Source organism: Ruditapes philippinarum, unplaced genomic scaffold (genome assembly GCF_026571515.1).
Source record: "Ruditapes philippinarum isolate M1 unplaced genomic scaffold, ASM2657151v2 ctg286_1_1_1_1, whole genome shotgun sequence".
Lineage (NCBI taxonomy): Eukaryota > Metazoa > Mollusca > Bivalvia > Venerida > Veneridae > Ruditapes > Ruditapes philippinarum.
Window position 1 is genome coordinate 129091 of NW_026854585.1, and position 23958 is coordinate 153048.

General features: G+C 31.0%; 1 protein-coding gene across 5 annotated transcripts in view; it reads right to left on the reverse strand.

The window, feature by feature from the left end:
- Window positions 1-23958, reverse strand: part of LOC132740518 (microtubule-associated protein futsch-like) — a 148104-nt gene that overhangs the window by 47660 nt on the left and 76486 nt on the right. For all 5 annotated transcript variants that reach the window (XM_060728439.1, XM_060728440.1, XM_060728437.1 and 2 more), the window contains exon 2: window positions 15336-15567. In XM_060728439.1, the coding sequence (XP_060584422.1) occupies window positions 15336-15567 (232 nt within the window). The remainder of the gene's footprint in view (window positions 1-15335; window positions 15568-23958) is intronic.

Genomic DNA, 23958 nt, shown 5'->3' on the forward strand with positions numbered 1-23958 from the left:
TGGTTCAGGAAGGTAAATATTAATATTAAGTGAAATTCATCATTAAAAATATTTCACGGCAAGGCCGACAATGATAGATTAATTCTGAAGGTGTTATTATTGTTGATTTGTGCTTTTGGCAGAATGGTCATTAAGATACATTTGCGAAGCGATATTATACATAAAATATCTCATTTAAAATGTTCTTGCAAAATCTCTATAAAATTTACGCTGGAAAAATTATGAAGATTATGTCATAATGGCATAAAACTAAATATGTAAGACGTAACCTTTCGCAAAATCTCCGGAAACATACGAAATAAACCGTTATTAACCGATTGTAAAATATGATTTTTTAAAACTAAAATAAGAATAATGAGCTATCTATATAGATATATATAGTATTAATTTTTATTGAAACTACAATATTAAATAACTAAAGAAGAAAAAAATAATACAAAATATTAAACAAAAAAACATTATTATTTTCTTTTTTTTTTTTCTCTCTCTCTTATTTTTTTATCATTTTCTTCCATGAGATACTGAAATGTATCAATGGGACATAGGTCATATAGATCATTTCTAAGTCATACAAATACAGAATTACGGTTCCGGTTCGTGCCATATATTGAAAGTTTAAGCAAAATGCAACGCGTAAAAGAAATGAGTTTATGTCATCACATACGTATGCGTAATTAAGACACTTTTGTAACTTCAAATCTGGCTGATAATGCAGAAACTATAGAATACACCTTACGATTTAAAAATAATTTGGCATGTGTTTAGTAAATGTTGAATATATCTCAATTTGAAAGCGAGAGTTTTAAAAATAATTTGAAATAGTAAAGTTTAATACACACTGAAAAGAATGAAACAAAGTATCTGTAGGTTTGCTTGTGTTTTTTTTCTCTCTAAATGACTAAAGCATTTTTTTCTTACATTATGTTTATCTTTCTATTATGGTATGCTCCAAATTTATGAATGGATTTTACTATTTCCCGATTACTGATTTTATGGCACTACATGAGGAAGAGCCAATTATTACATTTTTATTAACACAAGCGTCATCGTAAATTTCACACGGATGACCCCACGGATGTTATTGCTGTTGAAAATTCTAAAGAACTAAATATGTAAATAAATGACAACTTGATAGGGTATTTTTGACAGATCTATTACAGTTTGTAATAGTTGCCCCCATAAACATTGCGAAGAACAAAACGCCTTTCACTTTTCCATATTTATTACATTACTTGAATTAAACACCGGGTTTTTCATCATCTTTCTTAGACTGTTTTAAAAGAAGAAAATGTGATTTAAGCTATGAGATGCTTAATGCAGAATCTCCTTTCTTTCTAAGCAGTATTCATTTTCAGTGAGGACAGAGAGTTTCGATAGGGCGTGGGGTCAAACCCCAGAAGAGGCCCTTTTTTCATTTGTTTTCTTTCTTCTTTTTTTCTTTTTTTTGTTTGGCCAGATTTTGATGTTTCTTTCTTATTTTCATATAAAATCTAAAAAGAAAATACTAATATTAAAGTTTTATGCATAATTTTTACTGTGAACTGTGTGAAACTAGACAAGGTAACAACTTAAAATGATTATAATTTTAAATCGGCATAGTAAAGTTTCTTTATATTTTTCACAAATGTTTATATTTGTATCAAGGTAATTTTAATGGAATATTTTATATGACATAATCAAATAGGTGTTCTTACCCCTCATCTTCTTATTTGATTTGAAATAAATAACAAGAAACTGTCTCAATAAACTAAAACAAATTTTCATAGACATTTGCCTTTGCCTTTATTTGTAGTTATTTAAACTATTGTTATTTCTTAGTACTTTTCTTCACCTAAGAAAAATATGAAACTAGCAAAACTTCTCTTATGATGTTGAAAAAATATTCTTTGTTGTTGTTGTATAAATCTGATACAAAAGTTATACTTCAATTGTCAATTCTTTTCAAACAAGATGGTAAACTTTTGTATTTTTTGCATTTATGTCCATAATATAATACAGTTTATTAATATTATTAAGTTTTAAATGCCTTTTGAAAAAAAGAATTAATTATACATCCAATACCTTAATTTGATGATTACAAAAAAGAATGGTATGTGGGGAAATTTTTCAGAATAACTGAATCAAACAAAACGGTTGAAAGTGCGATGATAATAATTATGATGATTGTAATGAATATCAAAGCGATACCTGACTTAGAACTAGTTTTAGAATGTTAATATCTCATAAGGCAAGTATTTCATTATGCAGTTTGTGTGAGGGAAAAAATGAAAATAATTTAAAAGTTTGCAGCGTAAATAATCCAATGATAAACATTTCATATGCCACAAAACGAAAAAGCCGTTTTGCCTGAAAGACCACTTATAGATTTAAATTCATTATAAATTCAATACATTTAAGCGGAAGACACGGCCTCATTACAGAATAAAGCCGTTGGCAGTTAGTTAACTGGCAATAACACATTTTATAGTATCAGCAAGGGAAATTGTAAGTTACAGCAACTGACTTTTTCCTGAAACATAAGACTTGCAATCTTGCAGTTTATTGCATATTGCAGACGACATCTGAATCTTGTTTTCTTAATTTCAATATTTGCTAAAGCAGAAATAATTATCGTCTTCCCGGTGAACCTTAAAGTGAAAAGCAATAAGGAATTCAAGTAGGCTCGCTTAATATCTTAACAGATTGTGTTTTCATGTAATGTAACGAACACAAATAGTGGGTTTACCTGTATAAGGGTCAACATGCATCTATATACTAGTATGAGACATGAAACAATATGTTACTTTTTAGAATGAATCCACTGAAACCGTTGGTTTCGAAATTGATTCCATAAGCTCCTCGAATTATGATGTCTACATGGAGTAAGTGTCAAACAGAGTGACTTTTAATGCTATTTTTACCAAGGACGACTTTCGCATTATTATTGGCCATGATTGTATTGATATGTTTCCACCAGATAATTTCTGTACTGTATTGTTTTATGTAATTTAATATTTTCCCTAATGCAACAATCCAGCAATGTCGAGACAAACTTTAATCCATAGTGCAATGCATCCTTAAAAAATTGCGTGTCAAGGTTAACGATGATTAAGTAGTTTTTATATAATAATAATATTTGTTACTTGTGCACTTTATTTTTGCATGATGGATATATGTTCTAAAATTTATCAAACTGTGAAAATATTGTTCTATTTAATACTGCATTTGTTTTGAATAATTTGGTTTTATCCCGATAAATTTGATTCACTATTCACTCTTGAAATGATAAATGCCACCAAATGTTGAGCAATCAATTACTCTAGAACTGAAAGTTGTTATTTTACAGTATTCAATATACGCACGTCATCGTAAATTTGAAACCGGTGCTGTTTTGTGATGGCAATTCTAAAGAACAAAATAAATAAAGACAACTTGATGGAATTTCTTTGACATATCTATTACAGTATTGAGCATTTTTTCCCATAAAAAGCGTTAGGAAAAAATGGGTTGGTGTTTATTGCTTGAACTGTTTTACAAATCGGCTATTCATCTTACTTCTTAAACTATTTAATACGAGAACTAGAGCAGATAAACCAATTTGATTCGGTGTCATAATTGTATAATAATGGTATAAGAAAAGACAGAATTAGACACGAAATTAACAACACACAAAAGCGTTTTTATCTCGCAAATTGTATGGTGACGTCAATATTGGGATCATTTAAAAGTTTGAGTGGTTGATTCCTTTCTAAATAAGTCCTGATCAATATGTATAATTATGTTTGTAGACACACTCAAATCAATTACACATTATGTTGTTTTTATGTTGTCGTCTTGTATCTAATGTATTGTGAAAACCAGTTATGTCATTTTTTTGTTTCATGGTGCTTTATATTGCCATTTATTTGTTTATTATTAATTAATTAATGTTGCAAACTTCAAAATCTACAGGGCTTTGTCCCTCTTATGAACTGCATGTCTCCATTATGAAGGATTTACTATGCAAGGTTTTCATGACCTAAGCAAGTTTTAATTAAATCATTTATGTAAGTATGCAAAATAAACATTGCAAAGATACACGTTATAGTACAAAATTTTGACTTACTTAAATAGTCAACCGTTATTTTTAAGATTTGCATCATGAAAAATATAGCCTGCAGTGCAAACAATTTCTGTCTTCTCACAAATACTACGAGGACAGTATTTCTTGTTTCTTGCATTAAAGTTGTCGTTTCGGGCACACTCATTTTTTTTTACTTGGGGACCATATGCCACATTTCATGGAACGGCACTTACGTGCAACTCTCCATTATAATTAGGTAATTAAGTATACGAAGAGGATCACAAACGAAAAGGTCAATATGTAGCAAGTAATTTAGAAATTTTACTCAAAACTACCAGATTTTTTTTAAAGGCGATGAAAAATGGACTAAAGGTTTTTTATTTAAATTCATTATGAATTGATTACATTTAGCGGAAGACACGGCCTCATTACAGAATAAAGCCGTTGGCAGTTAACTGGCAATAACACATTTTATAGTATTAGCACGGGAAATTGTAAGTTACAGCAACTGACTTTTTCTTGAAACATACGACTTGCAATCTTGCAGTTTATTGCATATTGCAGACGACATCTGAATCTTGTTTTCTTAATTTCAATATTTGCTAAAGCAGAAAGAATTATCGTCTTCCTTGTGAACCTTAAAGTGAAACGCAATAAGGAATTCAAGCAGGCTCGCTTAATACCTTTACAGATTGTGTTTTCATGTAATGTAACGAACACAAATAGTGGGTTTACCTGTATAAGGGTCAACATGCATATATATATATATTATATATACATACGTATATATACTAGTATGAGACATGAAACAATATGTTTCTTTTTAGAAAAGGTCTAAATTTTAATGGAATGAATCCACTAAGACCGTTGGTCTCGAAATTGATTCCATAAGCTTCTCGAATTATGATGTCTACATGGAGTTAGTGTCAAACATAAGAGTGACTTTTAATACTATTTTTACCAAGGACGACTTTTGCATTATTATAGGCCATGATTGTATTGATATGTTTGCACCAGATAATTTCTGTATTGTTTTATTTAATTTAATATTTTCCCTAATGCAACAATCTAGCAATGTCGAGACAAACTTTAATCCATACTGCAATGCATCCTTGAAAAAATGCGTGTCAAGGTTAACGATGATAAAGTAGTTTTTAGATAATAATAATATTTGTTACTTGTGCAATTTTTTTTTTCAGAATGGATAATCAAACATTCATTTCATTACATTTGTTCTAAAGTTGATCAAACTGTGAAAATATCGTTGTGTTTAATACTGCTTTTGTTTTGGATAATTTGGTTTATCCCGATAAATTTGATTCACTATTCACTCTTTAAATGATAAATGGCACCAAATGTTGAGCAATCAATTACTCTAGAACTGAAAGTTGTTATTTTACCGTATTCAATATACGCACGTCATCGTAAATTTGAAACCGGTGCTGTTTTGTGTTGGAAATTCTAAAGAACAAAATAAATAACGACAACTTGATGGAATTTCTTTGACATATCTATTACAGTATGGAGCATTTTGTTCCATAAAAAGCGTTAGGAAAAAATGGGTTGGTGTTTATTGCGTGAACTGTTTTACAAATCGGCTATTCATCTTATTTCTTAAACTATTTAAAGAGAGAACTAGAGCAGATAAACCAATTTGATTTGGTGTCATAATTGTAGAATAATGGTATAAGAAGAAGAAATTATGCATATTTAAGACAGAATTAGACACGAAATTAACAATACACAAAAGCGTTTTTATCTCGCAAATTGTATGGTGACGCCAATATCGGTATCATTTAAAAGTTTGAGTGGTTGATTCCTTTATAAATCAGTTCTGATCAATATGTAAAATTATGTTTGTAGACATACTCAAATCAATTACACATTATGTTGTTTTTAATGTTTTTTGTTGTTGTGGTTGTTATTTGGAGTGGGTGTTGTTTGTTTCGTAAGAGTGTCTTTTTGTTTGTTAAGGATTTTGTTTGATTGTTGTTTTGTTGATGTTTTATTCGTTTGTTATTTATTTAAGTGGAGATGTTTGAACAAGATTCAATTGTCGTCTGCAATTTGCATTAAACTACAAAATTGCTCATTCTATGTTTCAAAACAATTCAATGTACTTGTTATCTTATTAAGCTCTCGTAAAGACTTGTCAATTTACTGCCAATGACCTTGTAAAAGCTGACATTGTCCGCTAAAAGTATCAAAGGTATACTGAATAAATGTAAAATCATAGTGTGCTATGAGGCATCGAATGTATTGTAAAGGCCAGGTATGCCATTATTGTGTTTCATGCTGCTTTGTACGGCCATTTATTTGTTTATTATTAATTTAATAAATTTGTATTGCAAACTTCAAAATCTACAGAACTCAGTCCCTCTTAATGAACTGAATGTCTCCAGTATGAAATATTTACAATACAAGGTTTTCATGATCTAAGCAAGTTTGAATTAAATCATTTATGTAAGTATGCAAAATAAACATTGCAAAGATATATTTTATAGTACAAACAGATGTTTTTACATTTAATGATTAAATCACTTGAATGGATCAATATTAAATTGATATAAAGAATAAAATGAACGTCAATGTAAATCAAAACTTATTAAGAATATATACCAAGAACAAATGAAATGAACTTTATGTTTATTGTACTCGTGGGCATATATTTTATGTTAGATTTTAAGTTGAACATTTTAAACTAATGTTTCAGAAATTGCATCATGCCTTGACTAATGTTTCTAAAATAGTCATTGCGTTCAGTAGAATAAGTTTTATGTTGGGTTGTTCCTGTAAATGTATGTAAATAATGCTTCTAATTTATGCTCAACTACCAGCTGTTTAAAAATACATGTAATAGAAAAATGATCGAAAAAGCCCAAAAAAGAGAAAGAATTAAAAAGATGACGTCGTTTCTTAACAAAATTGGGTGATTTAACGTTTGTTATGTTTTTTTATGAATATTTGAGAACCTCTTGTGAGTACTCAAGGGCATATATTTTACGTTAGATTTTAAGTTTAACATTTTATATTAATGTTTCAGAAATCACATCATGCTTTGCGTAATGTTTCTAAAAATTCATTACATTCAGTAGATAAGGTTTTATATTGGATTGTTTCTATTAGTATAGGTATGTAGGTAAATGATGCTTCTTATATATGCTAAACTACCAACTTGTAAAATAATGCAATAACAGACAAAAGTTGATTAAAAACAACAAAGAAAAAACAAAAAGACGTCATTTATTGACAAAATTACTGGTTGCTTTATAATTTGTTTTACTTTTATAACAAATCTCAATTACTTTCTTATAATGTTCAAGATTAAAGGAGCAAAACCTTGGAAGGAATCTATCTGAGTATAATTTCCAGTTGTTTGTTTCAAACTGCAAGTCTTAAAGTATTTTGTTCATCAGACCAAAATGAAATTCATACCACTAGTATAGCACAAATAACAATCATAATATCTGGGAATTCATCTATCATTGTTGACCTTGTCGTAATACTCTGTATCTTTTTCAGAATTTATTTTGCTAGGGATTATTTGTCTCAGCTGAAACATTGCTGCATCAGGAAATATGAAAATTAACAAAAAACAAACACTGCATTTTGCTTAACTGATGCACATGATTTATCAGACAATAATGGGCGATAATAATAATTTAAAAGTAGTAGCAGAATATTATGCTGTCAAGGTCAAACTGCTTCTTACAATGAGGTCATTATGACGTCATTATTTGTAGATCACCACGGATTCCTTTTCACATTAATTTTTAAGAGAGATACATAACATGCGGTTCCGCTGGAGCATTTTCAATTTGTTGAAAGAAATAGCCAACATAAATTTCTGATTGGTTTTTACCATTTGTTTTTTAGGGATTTAGTTATTTCTTGGTGCCTCAGCGAATATTGAAAATGAATAAAACAAGAATCAGTTGTAGTGTGAAATATGGAATTTTGGAAAAATGCCAATATATATGTTAACATATTGCATGTAATTTATTGTGAGTATACTATCAACGGCCTTATTTTGTTGTCGATGTCAAAATGAAATCAAGTCTCACAGTATGTTATGAGGCATAAGAGGTTTTGCGAAATTTTTCTGATAAACCTGGTTTGCCATTATTTTTGCTGAAGTGCGTTCTTTATGGCACAGGTTCATCATTATGTTTCATTTACGTTGGAAACTTCAAAATCTACAACAAGAGGGCCCAGGTGGCCCTGGATCGCTCAACTGAGAAATAGGTCAAAAGGTAAAACTAGAGACTCGTTTCACCCAAGAAGCACAATTTGAAAATTAGGGACAGGGGCGTATTTTGACTCTATGGCCTTTATTTGAACAACCGTGGTAGACATTCCCTAGAAGATCTTTCATGCCAAATATCTTATTTATAGTGCTTTTGGATGTTCACAAGAAGATTTTTAAAAAAATTACTATATACATATAGGGAAAATCAATGTCCCCTGGGGCTTGGCCAATTTTGACCCTAGGGCTTTCATTTGAACAATTCTTACCTTGAGGACATTGTTCTCAGGTGAGCTAATTAGCCTTTTTACGCAGTGTAGTATGATTTAGCGTCATAAGATATTTACTATTGAAGGATAATTCTAAACAAATCCATAGGAATTAAGGCATGCAAAATTCTTAAATAATTATTTAATAAGAAATAAATTGTGCATATTTTTCTATTTTACATCAGTCGGAGTTGATTGTGTAATGGTCAAGAAAGCAATTAATTAAAGTTGGTAAAGGTTTTGAAAAAAGAGCGTTGAATAGGAAACGTTTCATTATTCGGACAGTTCATAATGTGGTCCATAGAGGCACAAAAACGGCTCAAAAGGCACAGATAATACGAATAAAGTATGACCTCTACACACGTAATCGACAAGTTGATCTTTTAACAGAGGCAATAGACAGCAAAAAGACACTTACATTTCTTTGAGTCGCTTCAGTTCCTTTGTATGACATAAAAGATAATTTTATCAGAACAGAAATTAGCAACTTTGCAATTTTGTGCACAGAGAAGACGACAACTGTTTCCTGTCTGTTGTTTAGTAGATTTTAATATGTGCTGAAGCAGCAAAAATAGCGTCTGCATTGAAAACCATCAAGTAAAAGCAATCAATAATCAAATTCAAAAAGATTTAATAGCTTAACAATTTGGGAGTGTTTTCATACATACTTATGAAATATAACTGTTTTTGATTTGTCTACGAGCATTTGTATAAACTGATTCGAGAGTGTTTCAATGGGCTTATAGATTCAAACATAATCGAACTAAAATAAATTTAAAAAAAACCAACTGAATAACTCTCAATTTCTCTCCTTCTCTCATTGGGTGAGAATTAAACAAATGTTTCTACATGTTAAAGGAATCCAAATGTAACAAGTTATAAAATAAACGTTTAGAATATTTACAAAGAACAAATGAAATGGAACTTACTTCTCGTGTTTACGCATTTCTTTCTTTCCAATTTACGTTAGAATTAAAGTTTAAATGTTAACTTATATTTCAGAAATCTCATCATTTGCTTGCCTGATGTGTTGTTTTTTGTTGTTTATTTTAAAGAGTCATTATATTCGGTAGATTGGGTTTAATGTTGGGATGTTCCTATTAGAGTTAGTATAAAAATTGTCATAATTTCTGAAAGTAAACATGTTAAGGATATTGGAGAAAAGCTTGTAAGGAATCTATCTATGTATATTCACTTGTTGTTTCAAACTGCTGGTCTTAAAGTATTTAATTCATCAGACTAAAATGAAATTGATACAACTAGTATAGCACAAATAACAATCATTATATCTGGGAATTCACCTATCATTGTTGACCTTGTCGTAATACTCTGTATCTTTTTCAGAATTTATTTTGCCAGGAAATATTTGTCTCAGCTGAAACATTGCTGCATCAGGAAATATGAAAATTAACAAAAACAGACACTGAATTTCGCTTAACTGATGCAAATGATTTATCAGACAATAATGGGCGATAATAATAATTTAAAAGTAGTAGCAGAATGTTATGCTGTCAAGGTCAAACTGCTTCTTACATTGAGGCCATTATGACGTCATAATTTGTGGATCACCACGGATTCCTTTACATAACATGCAGTTCCGCTGGAACATTTTCAATTTGTTGAAAAAATATGCCAACATAAATTCCTGATTGGTTTTTACCATTTGGTTTTTAGGGATTTAGCTATTTCTTGGTGCCTCAGCGAATATTGAAAATGAATAAAACAAGAATCAATTGTAGTGTGAAATTTGGAATTTTTAAAAGATGCCAATATATATGTTATAATATTGTATGTAAATTATTGTAAGTGTACTATGAACGGCCTTATTTTGTTAAAAGGTCATGTTGTCGATGTCAAAAGTCTCATTGTATGTTATGAAGCATGAGAGGTTTTGCGGAATTTTTCTGATAAACCTGGTTTGCCATTATTTTTGCTGAAGTGCGTTCTGTATGGCACAGGTTCATCATTATTTTTCATTTACGTTGGAAACTTCAAAATCTACAACAAGAGGGCCCAGGTGGCCCTAGATCGCTCAACTGAGAAATAGGTCAAAAGGTAAAACTAGAGCCTCGTTTCACCCAAGAAGCACAATTTGAAAACAAGGGACAGGGGCCAATTTTGACTTTATGGCCTTTATTTGAACACTCGTGGTAGACATCCCCTAGAAGATCTTTCATGCCAAATATCTTATCTATAGTGCTTTTGGATGTTCACAAGAAGATTTTAAAAATTTTACTATATACATATAGGGAAAATCAATGTCCCCTGGGGCCGGGCCAATTTTGACCCTAGGGCTTTCATTTGAACAATTCTTACTTTAAGGACATTGTTCTCATGTGAGCTAATTAGCCCTTTTACGCAGTGTAGTATGATTTAGCGTCATAAGATATTTTCTATTAAAGGATAATTCTAAACAAATCCATAGGAATTAAAGCGTGCAAAATTCTTAAATAATTATTTAATAAGAAATAAATTGTGCATATTTTTCTTTTTTTACATCAGTCGGATTTGATTGTGTAATGGTCAAGAAAGCAATCAATTAAAGTTGGTAAAGGCTTTGAAAAAAGAGTGTTTAATAGGAAACGTTTCATTATTCGGACAGTTCATAATGTGGTCCATAACAGGCACAAAAATGGCTTAAGAGACAAAAATAATACGAATTAAGTATGATCTCTACACACGTAATCGACAAGTCGATCTTTTAACAAAGATCTTTAAACAAAGGCTATTGACAGCAAATAGACACTTACACTTCTTTGAGTCGCTGCAGTTCCTTTGTATGACATAAAAAATAATTTTATCAGAACAGAAATTAGCCACTTTACAATTTTGTGCACAGAGCAGACGACAACTGTTTCCTTTCTGTTGTTAATTACATTTTCATTTGTGCTGAATAAGCAAAAATAGCGTCTGCCTTGAAAACCATCAAGTAAAAGCAATCAATAATCAAATTCAACAGATTAAATAGCTAAACAATTGGAAAAAGGTTTTCATGTATACTTATAAAATAAAACTGTTTTTGCTTTCCACAAATAAATGAGCATGATATAAATTTTGCTAAAGTCTCTTGTGCTATATTTTCTATGTTTTATTCTTAAAATTTATAGTATTGAAATGATAACCTCTTTGTAGCGACGTGGCCTGGTGATTAACGCGTGGAACTGGTGACATTAGGATTGCTGGCCGCGAAGGAAAAAATCATGCCAGGGGCAAGTCGTTGTTTCCTTGAGCAAGAAAATTTACACTCATTGCTAAGTACTGGTTAGTTCCAGGAAGTACTTGTTAGTTCCAGGAACTGATTCGAGTGTTTCAATAGGCTTATAGATTCAAACATAATCGAACAAAATAAATTTGAAAAAAAGCTAAAACAAACTCTCGATTTCTCTCCTACTCTCATTGGGTGAAAATTAAACAAATGTCTCTACATTTTACGATTTTATTTAAATCGGTCAATAATAGATCTATGAAAGGAATCCAAATGTAACAAGTAATAAAATAAACGTTTAGAATATGTACAAAGAACAGATGAAATGGAACTTGCGTTTATTGTTCTCGTGGGCACGTATTTCTCTCTTTCCAATTGACGTTAGATTTAAAGTTTAATTTTTTACTTATATTTCAAGAATCTCATCATTTGCTTGCCTTTGGTTTTTTGGTTTTTTTTTGTAAAAAGAACAGTCATTATATTCGGCAGATTGGGTTTCATGTTGAGATATTGGGATGTTCCTATTATAGTAAGTATGAAAAATGTCATAATTTCTGGAAGTAAACATGTTAAGGGTACTGGAGAAAACCTTGTAAGGAATCTATCTGAGTATAATTTCAGTTGTTTGTTTCAAACTGCATGTCTTAAAGTATTTTGTTCATCAGACCAAAATGAAATTCATACCACTTGTGTAGCACAAATAACAACCATTATATCTGGAAATTCGTCTATCATTGTTGACCTTGTCGTAATACTGTGTATTGTTTTCAAAATGTATTTTGCCAGGGATTATTTGTCTCTGCTGAAACATTGTTGCATCAGGAAATATGAAACTTAACAACAACAAAAAACCACCAGATTTCGCTTAACTGATTCGAATGATTTATCAGACAGTAATGGGCCATAAAAATAATTTAAAAGTAGTAGTAAAATGTTATGCTGTCAAGGTCAAACTGCTTCTTTGGTTTCTTTCTAGATACATTGAAGCCATTATTACGTCAGAATATGTAGATCACTACGTATTTCTTTTCTACATAAATTTATAAAAGAAAAACATTATCATGCTGTTCAACTGTGGCATTTTCAATTTGTTGAAATATTAAGCCAACATTAGTTCCTGATTGATTTTTACCATTTTGTTTATAGGGCTTTAGATATTTCTTGGTGCCTCAGCAAAACATTGAAAATGAATAAAACAAGAATCAATTGTCGTCTGCAATATGGAATTTTGGAAAAATGCCAATATAAATGTTATCATATTGTATTCTTTTGTGAATTTACTATCAATGGCCTTATTTTGTTTGAAGGACATGTTGGCAATGTTAAAAATGAATTCAAGTCCCATCGTGTGTTATAAGGCATAAAGATATTGCGAAATTTTCTGGTTAACCAGGTTTTCCATTATTTAGCTTCACTTCTCTCTGTACGGCACCTTATAGGTTCATCACTATGATTATACACTGATGTTGGAAACTTCAAAATCTGCAAAAAGCCCTTAAAAGCACCGTATTATGACAACGTTGCATTAGATATTTACGATTCCCTGCTTATTCTAAAATTATATCATCCAAAATAATTAATTTGATGTTACCAAAGCATGCAATGACCATATAAGAAAAAACTACTTTAGCATATTTTTAAATTAGTAAAAAATATCGTCCCATTATTTGTGTTATATATGTGTTGGTCAGGAAAGCAAGAATTGAAAGTTCGAAAAGAGTTTTGAATAGGAAGTGTTTCATATAATGTTGTCTGTTAGAGGCACAAATATTGTTCACAACACACAGATAATACGGCTTAAGTATGGCCTCTACACATTGACAAGGCTTTAACTGTAGACAGACATGTACACTTACTTGTATGAGTCGCTGCAATTCCTTTGTATGACATTAAAATATTTTTATTAGAACAGAAATTAGCAACTTTGCAATTTTGTGCACATAGCAGACGACAAGTGTTTCCTTTCTGTGGTTTATTGCATTTTAATATATGCTGAAGCAGCAAGAAATGGCGTCTGCCTTGTTAGCAGTAAATAAGAATGCAAACAGTAATTCAATTAAAAACGGTTTGATAGCTTAACAAATGGGAAGTGTTTTCAAACAAACTTATATAATTATTTTACTTTGTCTATGTGCATATGTATAAAGAGCATGATCTTATATTTACCTAGTTCTCTTATGATATATTTTTTTTATATTTGAATATTATAAACATGTAAGTATATACTACTCTGTATTGCGGTGTGGCTTATTGGTTAACGCGTAAGGATTGCTGGCAGCGTGGTTTCAAACCGTGTCAGGACCGAGCCGTTGTGTCCTTGAGCAAGAAACTTTACACTCATTGCTAAATACTGGTTAGTTTCAGGAACAGATTCGAGAGTGTTTTAATAAGCTTATAGCTTAAAACACAAACTAAAAAAATCGTAAAAACTAAATGATATCTTTCTCCCATTCCTCACACAAAAAGCCTAGGAAACAAAACATAGCTGATGCATATATTCTTCCTATTGCCAAAACTAAATATATGGGAAGCTTGATCTTGACAGGATAATTTCACATGACACACCTTTTTCCAATAAAAGTTCGGAAATCGGAAATTACTGACGCATTCGCTGTTATTATCTTAGAAAAAAAATTGGTGTCTAAGTGATAGGTTTAGGTTTTCCAAAATTTCGGAGAAAAACTGGATATTCCTAGACTTTTGTGCGAATTTTACAACTATAAGAAAACCATGATTAATCTGTGTCTTAACCTTGTACGTCTGTTCGGTTGTGTGTTTTTTTTTAACAATATACAAAAGCACTCAATCAACACTTTTTGAAACAAAGTTATAGTGCAAGTACCAGACATTAGACTTTTTCAACTTGACTGGCGGTCAATGTTAAAGTTTATTTGCCAGAATATGGTCCTTGTTCTTGTTTAGAGGCAAGTATGAAGTGCCAGCCTTTTGATTAAAAACTTTAATGTTAAATGTGTCAAAGAAAAGAATATAGACTGAGCTTGGTCTTTGCAGAAGACATACAAATTATCAAACACACCGACAATAGGTATTGACTTTAATTATTTTTATTGGCCATGACAGTGGAAGTTTATCAATAATATTGACAACGAGTCTAAAGTAAGTTTAAATCTTTATCAACCGTTAGACGATTACAAATTACTTGTACAATCAGAGCTTATTGTACAAATGAAAACAATTTGTTCCGATGAATATTAGATCAATAAAAGATAACTATGCATTTTGTACTAATTCAGAAAATATTTTAAGTTTAAAATTTCGCAGCTTATAAGAGAATCTTTAATTTTCCACATTTTTTCCGTTTAAATTTAATAATGCTTAAATTGTTTTAATATGCACACAATATACAAATTCACAGTTAAACAAAGTAAAGATAATAATTAAGTGTAGATACAAAATGTTTGGGCCAAAAGTTTTATACGATTATCGTTGGCCATCCTCAAATACATGAGTTTTCGCGGTCAAGAAGTAATATACCTTGAAGTATTTTTTTAGTAAAAATATTGTAAAGTGATCAGAACATTTGCCTTATATCTTGTTTTATTATTTACTTACTTTTGACGTAACGGATTGCTCCATTTCTCCGCATTTAAGACACGTTAGGTTACCGCAATCTGCGCATACATTTTGTCCTTCCGTCATCTTGCCCTCCTGTATTTTCAGTTCGCTTTCCAGACAGATTGGACATAATGGAGAGTCTTTATTGAGTTCACCAGCTGATGCCACAACCTCATTAGTTCGTCTTTCCACATCGGCTGTGTAAGCGACATACTCTTCTTCTAGCTTCCTGAAAATAGAAGACTAAACATATGTAAAATTGATATTATTTTTGCCGTATTTGTTGTGCATCTCTTTTTGCTTTAAATCTATATTATTTGCATACATTGATGAATAAGTTGCATTGTTAAATCTCTCCTTAACAAATATTTTTATTCCCATTTCTATTGTTTTAATGTATTTTATACATTGTTATCAGTGTTTATTTTCTATGTAAATATTTGGTTTCAAAGCGAAATTTCAAGGATCCGCCAACAATATCTAACAACGCTATTTGATGGACCCTGATAAGTATAAACACAATAATTTATCGATGACAACTTCCTATAAAACAAATAATATTGTTATCAATGATTTATTTTTCTTTCCATTCTCTCTTTATTTGACTCCTCATCCTATAAAACACGTTTATGGAATAAAGCAATTCTGAAACATCAAAAGTTGCATTGCTATCGGCTGACTTTATATTAACATTTAAGACCGGGGTAAACTGGATTTTCAGGAGGAATAGATCTAAACGTTTCTATCTCATCAGCAAAAGAACTTCCCAAGTGATTTACTTCATCAATATTCATAACAAAACATGGCAACTTGTAATCTTGATCGATAGCAATCTTTATAAAGTCGAGTCCGATGGCTGTTGTGGTATGTAAATGCATGTTTATATATCAATGCATAAAATAGGCATGATATAAAAGTTTCATATTATATGGCATAATCAATACAGTATCTGCAAATATTTTAGTATACTTGTGACTGAAAGATAGCCTTTACGTGTTGAAGCATCAGAATTACAGAGCGACTATATGGTCGCATTATTAAAGTATATGCATCTCGTAGCTCCAGCAGGTGTGGTGGTTGTAACCAATGGTGTTGCTTTAAAGTTTGTAACACCCAAGATTAGACAAAATCATATTTCCTGTTTCGGCGCCTTATGACATAAACTGTGTTCGTGCGCCGTAAAACCAAATAAATCAAACAAAGTCTACTTAAGCCGTTGCTAGGTATCTGAATAGTAGCTTAGGTTTACATATGCCGTCAAATGGCTTGTTATGGTCCTTTATGGTCGTCACTTCAACTGCATGTATAATTGTAATATTCCCTATGATAGAGCAGACATTAAATGGGCAATAGGTTACATTTGTAAGTATGTTTAGACAGCATTACATTTACTATTATATTTACTATTTGCGTAAATGAATAACTATATTTTACAAAGAAGATGTATGATAGTTCCATAATTAATACGCAATAGATGAAAAGCTGTACTTTATGAAGGTGATGAAGTATAGATCCATTATCAATGCGTCGGAATCAGGATTTGCTGATATGCAAGTTAGATTGCAGGTATGACCTAAGTTCCTTTTTGACACAATCATTAAAATGCTGAAAGTAACTTGAGCTTACTAAGCCTGAATGGATAATTTAGTGATACTGGTAAAATGATAACAAGACAGTATAAAATTGTATCGTGTATCACACCGATCCTGAATTCAAAAGACTACTCTGTTAAACGTCGGCTTGAATATTATAAAATACTGCTACCGGGGGAAATATATCTGTTATTAAAACGGCTAAAGGCTGGAATAACGCTCAAGACTGCATGTGTATTTTCCAAATCCTATTACAGCTTTCAATTCACAATCAAGATTTATCTCTCTGTCTTCTACATACCCCTTTGTATTATACCCTTAGTGTGCGGATGATAAGACAATTCCATCAAGGAAGATTCAAGAATCCAGTCAATAATATGGAACATTAACTACATCTGTGCGATATATAAAATATATACATTATATGGGTTGGTATCAGCAGTCGCAAATTTTCCTCCTTACATATTCCCCAAAACATATAATTTAACCAGAATAGACAGTAGCAATTTATACAAAATGCAATGATTTATTTGTCTCCTAGTTTTGTCAATGGCATCTTGTGATATATCGTGATTACTGACTTAACTATCGTGTTAGAGAATAGAAATTCTGAAACAAGGAAATCCCTAGAGGGCAATGGAAATAAAGTAATAAGGAAAAATTACAGACAAGTTTGTGTTGGATCTTTTTCGCTGGAGGTAATAACCAGCGTAGCATCAATCGTGCGCTCTGTCCTCGTTTTGGGGTATTCCTCTTGCAAAACAGCAATTGTTTTGAATGAAGGACCTTGTCCCTCTTTTCTATCTTTAAAAAGTCAATTTAACAGAAGCATTTAAGGGAAGAAAAAATGGCATATGAAGACATGATTTAACATTTTCTTGATTAAATATTAGATGTTAGATGCTTCCTTAAAATATCAGGTGAAATAATGCCTGTATATAATATATGAATAAATAATTAAAGCCACGCCTGTCGACAACACCAAGTCAGTCTCACACACGAAGAGTCCCTAGCAGAGAGCTATATAGAAATGGGACAAGACATGGAATTCAAATTTCTAGTTTGAATATGTAGGGATATACCTGTAGTAAATGTCAGCGTTTTTGTCCAAATCACGTACATCATTTTTTTAGATTAATTAAATGGATTCAACTACGTTTTTTTGACGTGTCGGGACAGGGAACATTAGCCCGAAATAGGTGTAGAATTTGATGAAGGTCTGGGCTAGTAACGTGTGTGCAAATTTTCAGTTCATTTCCTCATTCCGTTTATCCAGAGTAATCATCATTATTCCCTAAAATGACCAGAAAATGAAAAATGAAAAGCGTTGCAACGATTTTACTCAAACCCGGCTAAGGATAGCAGGGAAAATCGATTTTTCAATTCAGTTCTCACTAAACTTCTATGTTATCCTTTGCAAAGTTTACCATATTAAGTGATCCACTTGATATTTTTTAAGATTTTCAAGTTTTATGCTTTAGGCCTTTGGACCTTAGTGGTGTTCCTTTAATTGAATTATTTTTTGTGATAATCGCTTCCGTGCTTTTCTTTTCAACTCATAAAGTTCAAGTCTCTAATTTTACTTAAATCTTTTCGTGTGTGCATCCTTTCCTTTGAAACAAAGTTATTTCGACGTTCTCATTTTATAAAAGAGATAATCTTTATTCATAGCTTTACAATTTACCACTAGAAGGTTTGCTACTGATCAATGTGAGAACACCGTGACAATATTGTATAGATCTCGACAAACAATTTGTTTGCTCTTTATAAAGCCAGGAAGCAGACGAGAGTGTGTCGTCTGTAAAATTGAAAGAAACCCATTCATCCAAGAGTCTCTATTAAACTTGGTTAATATTCATCAATAACACTTAATAATCACACTGTTTGTGTGATTTTGCAAATGTTAAAAATCAAGGCAGCTTCAAAAAGCAATTTACAGGAAAAGATCCTAACAATTGTTTTCAAACATTTTGCAGAGATAAAATATTGTTGAAATCGGATCCAGCACATATTATATAAAGAAATTCTATAAAAAAAAAAACTAGGTTAAGATGTTTAAATTTCATTCTCTTTAAGACGCCTTTTGCATAAATATTATCAAAGACAAACAATTCTGCACGCTCAAAGAATTTCTATTTAAATATGCTATTTTACGCCTTACACTAAAGGTAGTAAATTCAAAGCTGCAAACAAAGAGATTGGTTGTCTTGCACACGACACAAGCATATCTGTATCAAATTATTCCAACTATAGACCAAATGTCATGATGACATAACAGAGTTTGTAAGTTCTATATATCATTATATTGAATAAAGATGCACTCAGAGTCACCAAAACTTCTTTTGTAGTGATATAAACATATGCTTTACAATTCGATATGAACTAACGGCAATATAAATATTTTTATAATTCCTACATGGACTAATTAACGTCAATGTATGAAGTTCATTATGAAGCCTGCACAATTTTCAATTTTGTCATTTTGGGCGTTCTCTAGGGATTTCGTTATTTCTATCATTATATATTAGAATAACTTAACGACTATAATTACGTTAGATATTCTGACATGCAAGCCCACATCTCACATGTGCATTTAAAATTACACGCATGTGAATAATTATAACACAAAACTATACTTAATTTAATGCACATTATGCCACAGAAATCCAATATTTTATTCTTTAGAACCTGTCAAGCATGTGATTGATTAAGAGCAAATTAGATGTTAAACAACTGAAGTTGCGCTGAATGTGCAGCAATCTGTTGTAAAGGTAGCAAAATGTAAACACATAGTATTTTGACTTCCGTACAAAATACCTATTCACTATAATTATATCCATTGCCAACAGAGCAAAATAAGTATAAGATAGTTTAAATTTGTGGCAAATGAGTATTGTTTTGTAAACTGTCACGAAATACCAAATAATGAAATAGTTTTTGAGAAATAAAAATGATAGCATTGTTGAGGCATAATGGGCCTTTAATCAAACATAAACAATAACTGACCTTACTAACATTTAACATTGATTTGAGCCTAGTGGCGATATCATAGTCTACCTATGTGAACAGTACCGTCTTATCATGATCTTAACTGTTCTTTTTTAAGTCAGTGTTTATTATGATTGTTTTTCTGAAAATAAGGAATGGTTTTGTCCAGATTGAAACATGAACAAGTCCATTAAAGCTATTTAGCGTGATAAGTATCTGGAAAATAAGTGATAGCTTCCGAAGAAAGTTGCTGACTCGGTTTGATTGAGTCTGTACATGAGGGATAATGAAAGAATGCAACATCCCTCACGTCCCCTTGCACCGGTTTAAGTAGATATTATATAATGCTGTCTGTTGTACAATAAACTGATAAACTAAACTATAGTTTTTCTTTAAGTACCATGTGTTTATGATTATAACTAACAAAATCAATACATGTTCGTTTATTGTCAAGCTTTTATCGAGTCAATTGTTGCTTGAATCCATTACAAAAATTATTCTCGTCAGGATGTATTGGCTCTTAAAACGGCAATTTAAAGAGCAATTTGTCAGAAGATTAAAGTAAAGATTATGTGAACGGTAATTTGAGAAAAGATACAACGGTTTTTTGAAAGGTAATTTGAATAAAAGAAATCATTTTATAATTATGTTATTACAGTAATTTGATAATTAGATTCTGTATCAATATTGAGGACAATTTACTAAATATAACAATATAATTTGACAACGACAACAAAGTTTATAGACGGTAATTTTTTATTTGGAAATAATAAAGACTGAGAAAAAACACATTTGAACCACAATTTGACACGTCATTTCATTTGTAAATGTGTTCTTATATTCACACAAGAAAATAAATTAATGTTAAGTGGTTGCAAACTTTTACTGTGCTACATTAATTCACTTCCAGCTCACGTTTGCCAACAGTTACATGGTTTTATATTAATAAAACAATAACAACGGGCGGCGTCTGTGCCCGAGTGGTTAAGGTAGTTGACTACAATCACCTGCCCCTCAACGCTGTAAGTCCTAGCCGCGAAGCGTCTTTTGATTCTTGCAAGAGAGAAAGCTATCATCTACGTGTGGTTCTACTGAGATCCCCATTTGTGTCTCCAACTCTTGAATTTTTTAGGCAATAATTCATAAACCTTCCTTGACTTTTTATAATTATTCAGAAAAACACATACAAAATCATTCCTGAAAACGTGTTACAGTACTTTGGAAACATAAATCTTAATTTGTATCATTTACAAAAAAAACACATTAATATGAAAATTTCTTTATATCATTTCTTAAACCTATTCCTGATAATTCCATTCAGTAATTTACTAAACATCACACAACTTTGTACCATTTATTGAAACATTAATAAGAAAATGTATTTACATCATTTCAGTTAATGATAGCACTATTGACCTTAATTACATTATTCTATACCACAGGGATCATTTCCTTCGTAATTCGATATTAGCAATCTATGTGAGAACATTCATTCGATATTGTAAATAGAATAAAAATGCTTTAATTTTTACAAGCAACATTTACTTTAAAAACAATGCATGCAATTTTGATGCAACAGAAATTCATAATTGATTACATGTGTATTCATGATATGATTTCCTCTTAAGTGACCGTGATTTCAACATCATATATTGTACAAAAAAGTTTTGATCGTTTTTGTGGATTTGTGGAAAAAAATGTCAATTGGTCACTTCAAACTTTGCTAAGATTTCATAGAGATAGCAAATGTTTTCTAAATTTGTTACTTTACAGCTTTTCTTGTTCTCATTCAATAAATGACTGTCGTGACTAACTAATTTAAATGAACTTGTCCCAATCTTTATAAAAAAAATTGTTCAGATCTTTTCTTTTTAGATTATTCAAATATCTTAGATACTGCCGCTACTTATTCAACATAATTTTTCCCATCTTAAGAAAGATATTGTTTAAATTATCTATTGTTAGTTAACCAAATTCTTAGATACCTCTCATCAACAAAATAATGATATATTTTTAATTCATGATAACTTGAGGTTCTTTGTTTCCATTTAGATCTTTATAAGTTGATAATAAAAAATCGCATAAACATTACACGACTTCTTATAGCGTATTTGCCATGTGTTTGTATACAAACTAGTACATGTAGTTCCAATAAACAGGAATGAACTGTTTTATACAAAATGACATATATGTTTGAAGGTAAAAAAAAACACATTTAGACACTTAGTACTCGATAAACCAAAATCCTTAACCAACTTCACCAAAAGTATGACAGAAAAGGGTAAAAAATGCGATCGACAAAACCTAAATTGATTTAATCTACACCAGGTTTGTTTGCAAAGCTAACATTCACTATTGACATCTGATAAAAATAGATTTCCCAGGTGAATAAACGTTAAAGGTTTTAAAAGCCATAGGAACATACTAGCGTGCTTGGTGGGCTTGTAATTCGTATCTCAGTTACATGGAAATCAATTTTGTAGTGAATCAATCAGTAACTGAAAACAAGTCTAACATAGAATAAACCTGTTATATAACTGTGTTCAGAACCAAACGGCAATCAAAAACACTGTGTTGAAACACATCTACTTCCTGTGATAGCCAAAACTAATAATACACGTTGAATTGTATAACCCTGCAAAATATGATAAGGTGATCGGAAGTAAAAGATGCATGTAATAACAAGCATCCATATACATTTTATTGTAAAGGCTTGCTGTAAATGATACAGTGAATCTGTAGCTACATAAATAAGTTAATGAGCATATCAAGCTCAAATAACGATTGGGATCTGGACCGGGAATACATGATCAATTTAACAAAATAAGCAAAACCACTATTGTAATACTATTGTATAGATAATTTCCCCGTGCATTGAATTTTTTTTGGAGAGGGTGGGGTTTTTTTGCATTCAATGCAAACGCATTAAACGTAAATACCAACTGTATTATTATATCAAATCGATGCGTTAATGTCACATAATAAATAAATAAATAGAAATTATGACATTAAATTAACGTGTAGAATGCACATTATGCAAAGATTATTTTATTGAATCATTGCTGTCAACTACCCTTGATATTTTGTCATAAGTTGTGTACATTTTTGACCATTTTCGTTCATTGAAAATGGACAAAAATAATGCACTAATGCTATGATATCCACACATAAGCTTATACAGTTTGAAACTAAATCAATGTTGAAAAAGACAAAAAAGGTAATCACTGATATTCTCTCACATCGTCATCATCATTATCATTTGATTAAGCATTGAACTGAAATTATTCAGATATGAAGGTTTTTATATTAGTTTGTTTGTTTGTTTGTTTTGATTGGATTTTACGTCACAACCACAGAGTATAGGTCATTTGGCGACGTTGGAGGAAGACCTCAGATACCCTACCGTGCATTATTTCAGGCACGAACGGGCACATGAGTAGAGCCACCGACGTTCCGTAAACTAGCTGGATAGCTTCCTCACATGAAAGAATCCAAGTCCCTGTCGTCATTCGAACCCACAGAGGTGAGGGGCGAGTGGTTTGAAGTCAACGACCTTGACCACTCAGCCACGGACACATAAGGAAAAAATAAAAAAGATAGCATCAGAAATTTGAATATGCGTATTTCATTTCTCTGAACTGGAAAACTACACTATAACAAAACTAGGTGTTTTTATTCGTTTAATATCTTACATGTATGTCACATGCTTGCATTCATAAAATACATGTATAAAACGTGACACATGAATATTACATAATACATCATAAAATGTTACCTTATTAACTGAAATTAGAGAACCTTTCATGTTTTATTGAAATAAGTATAGCAACCGCGCTAATGCACATTTAATTTCAAGTACATAGCAACATAGACAGAAGGAGTGTTCAACACATTATTATCAGGATAATTTAAAATAGTAAGCACCAGATCTCACATTTTATACAATATGTATAGAGCTTGTACATTTATCTTTATAGCTTTTGTGTTATAAATTGGATTCATTTAGAAACTTCCATAACAGAAATAATTATGTTTCTTTC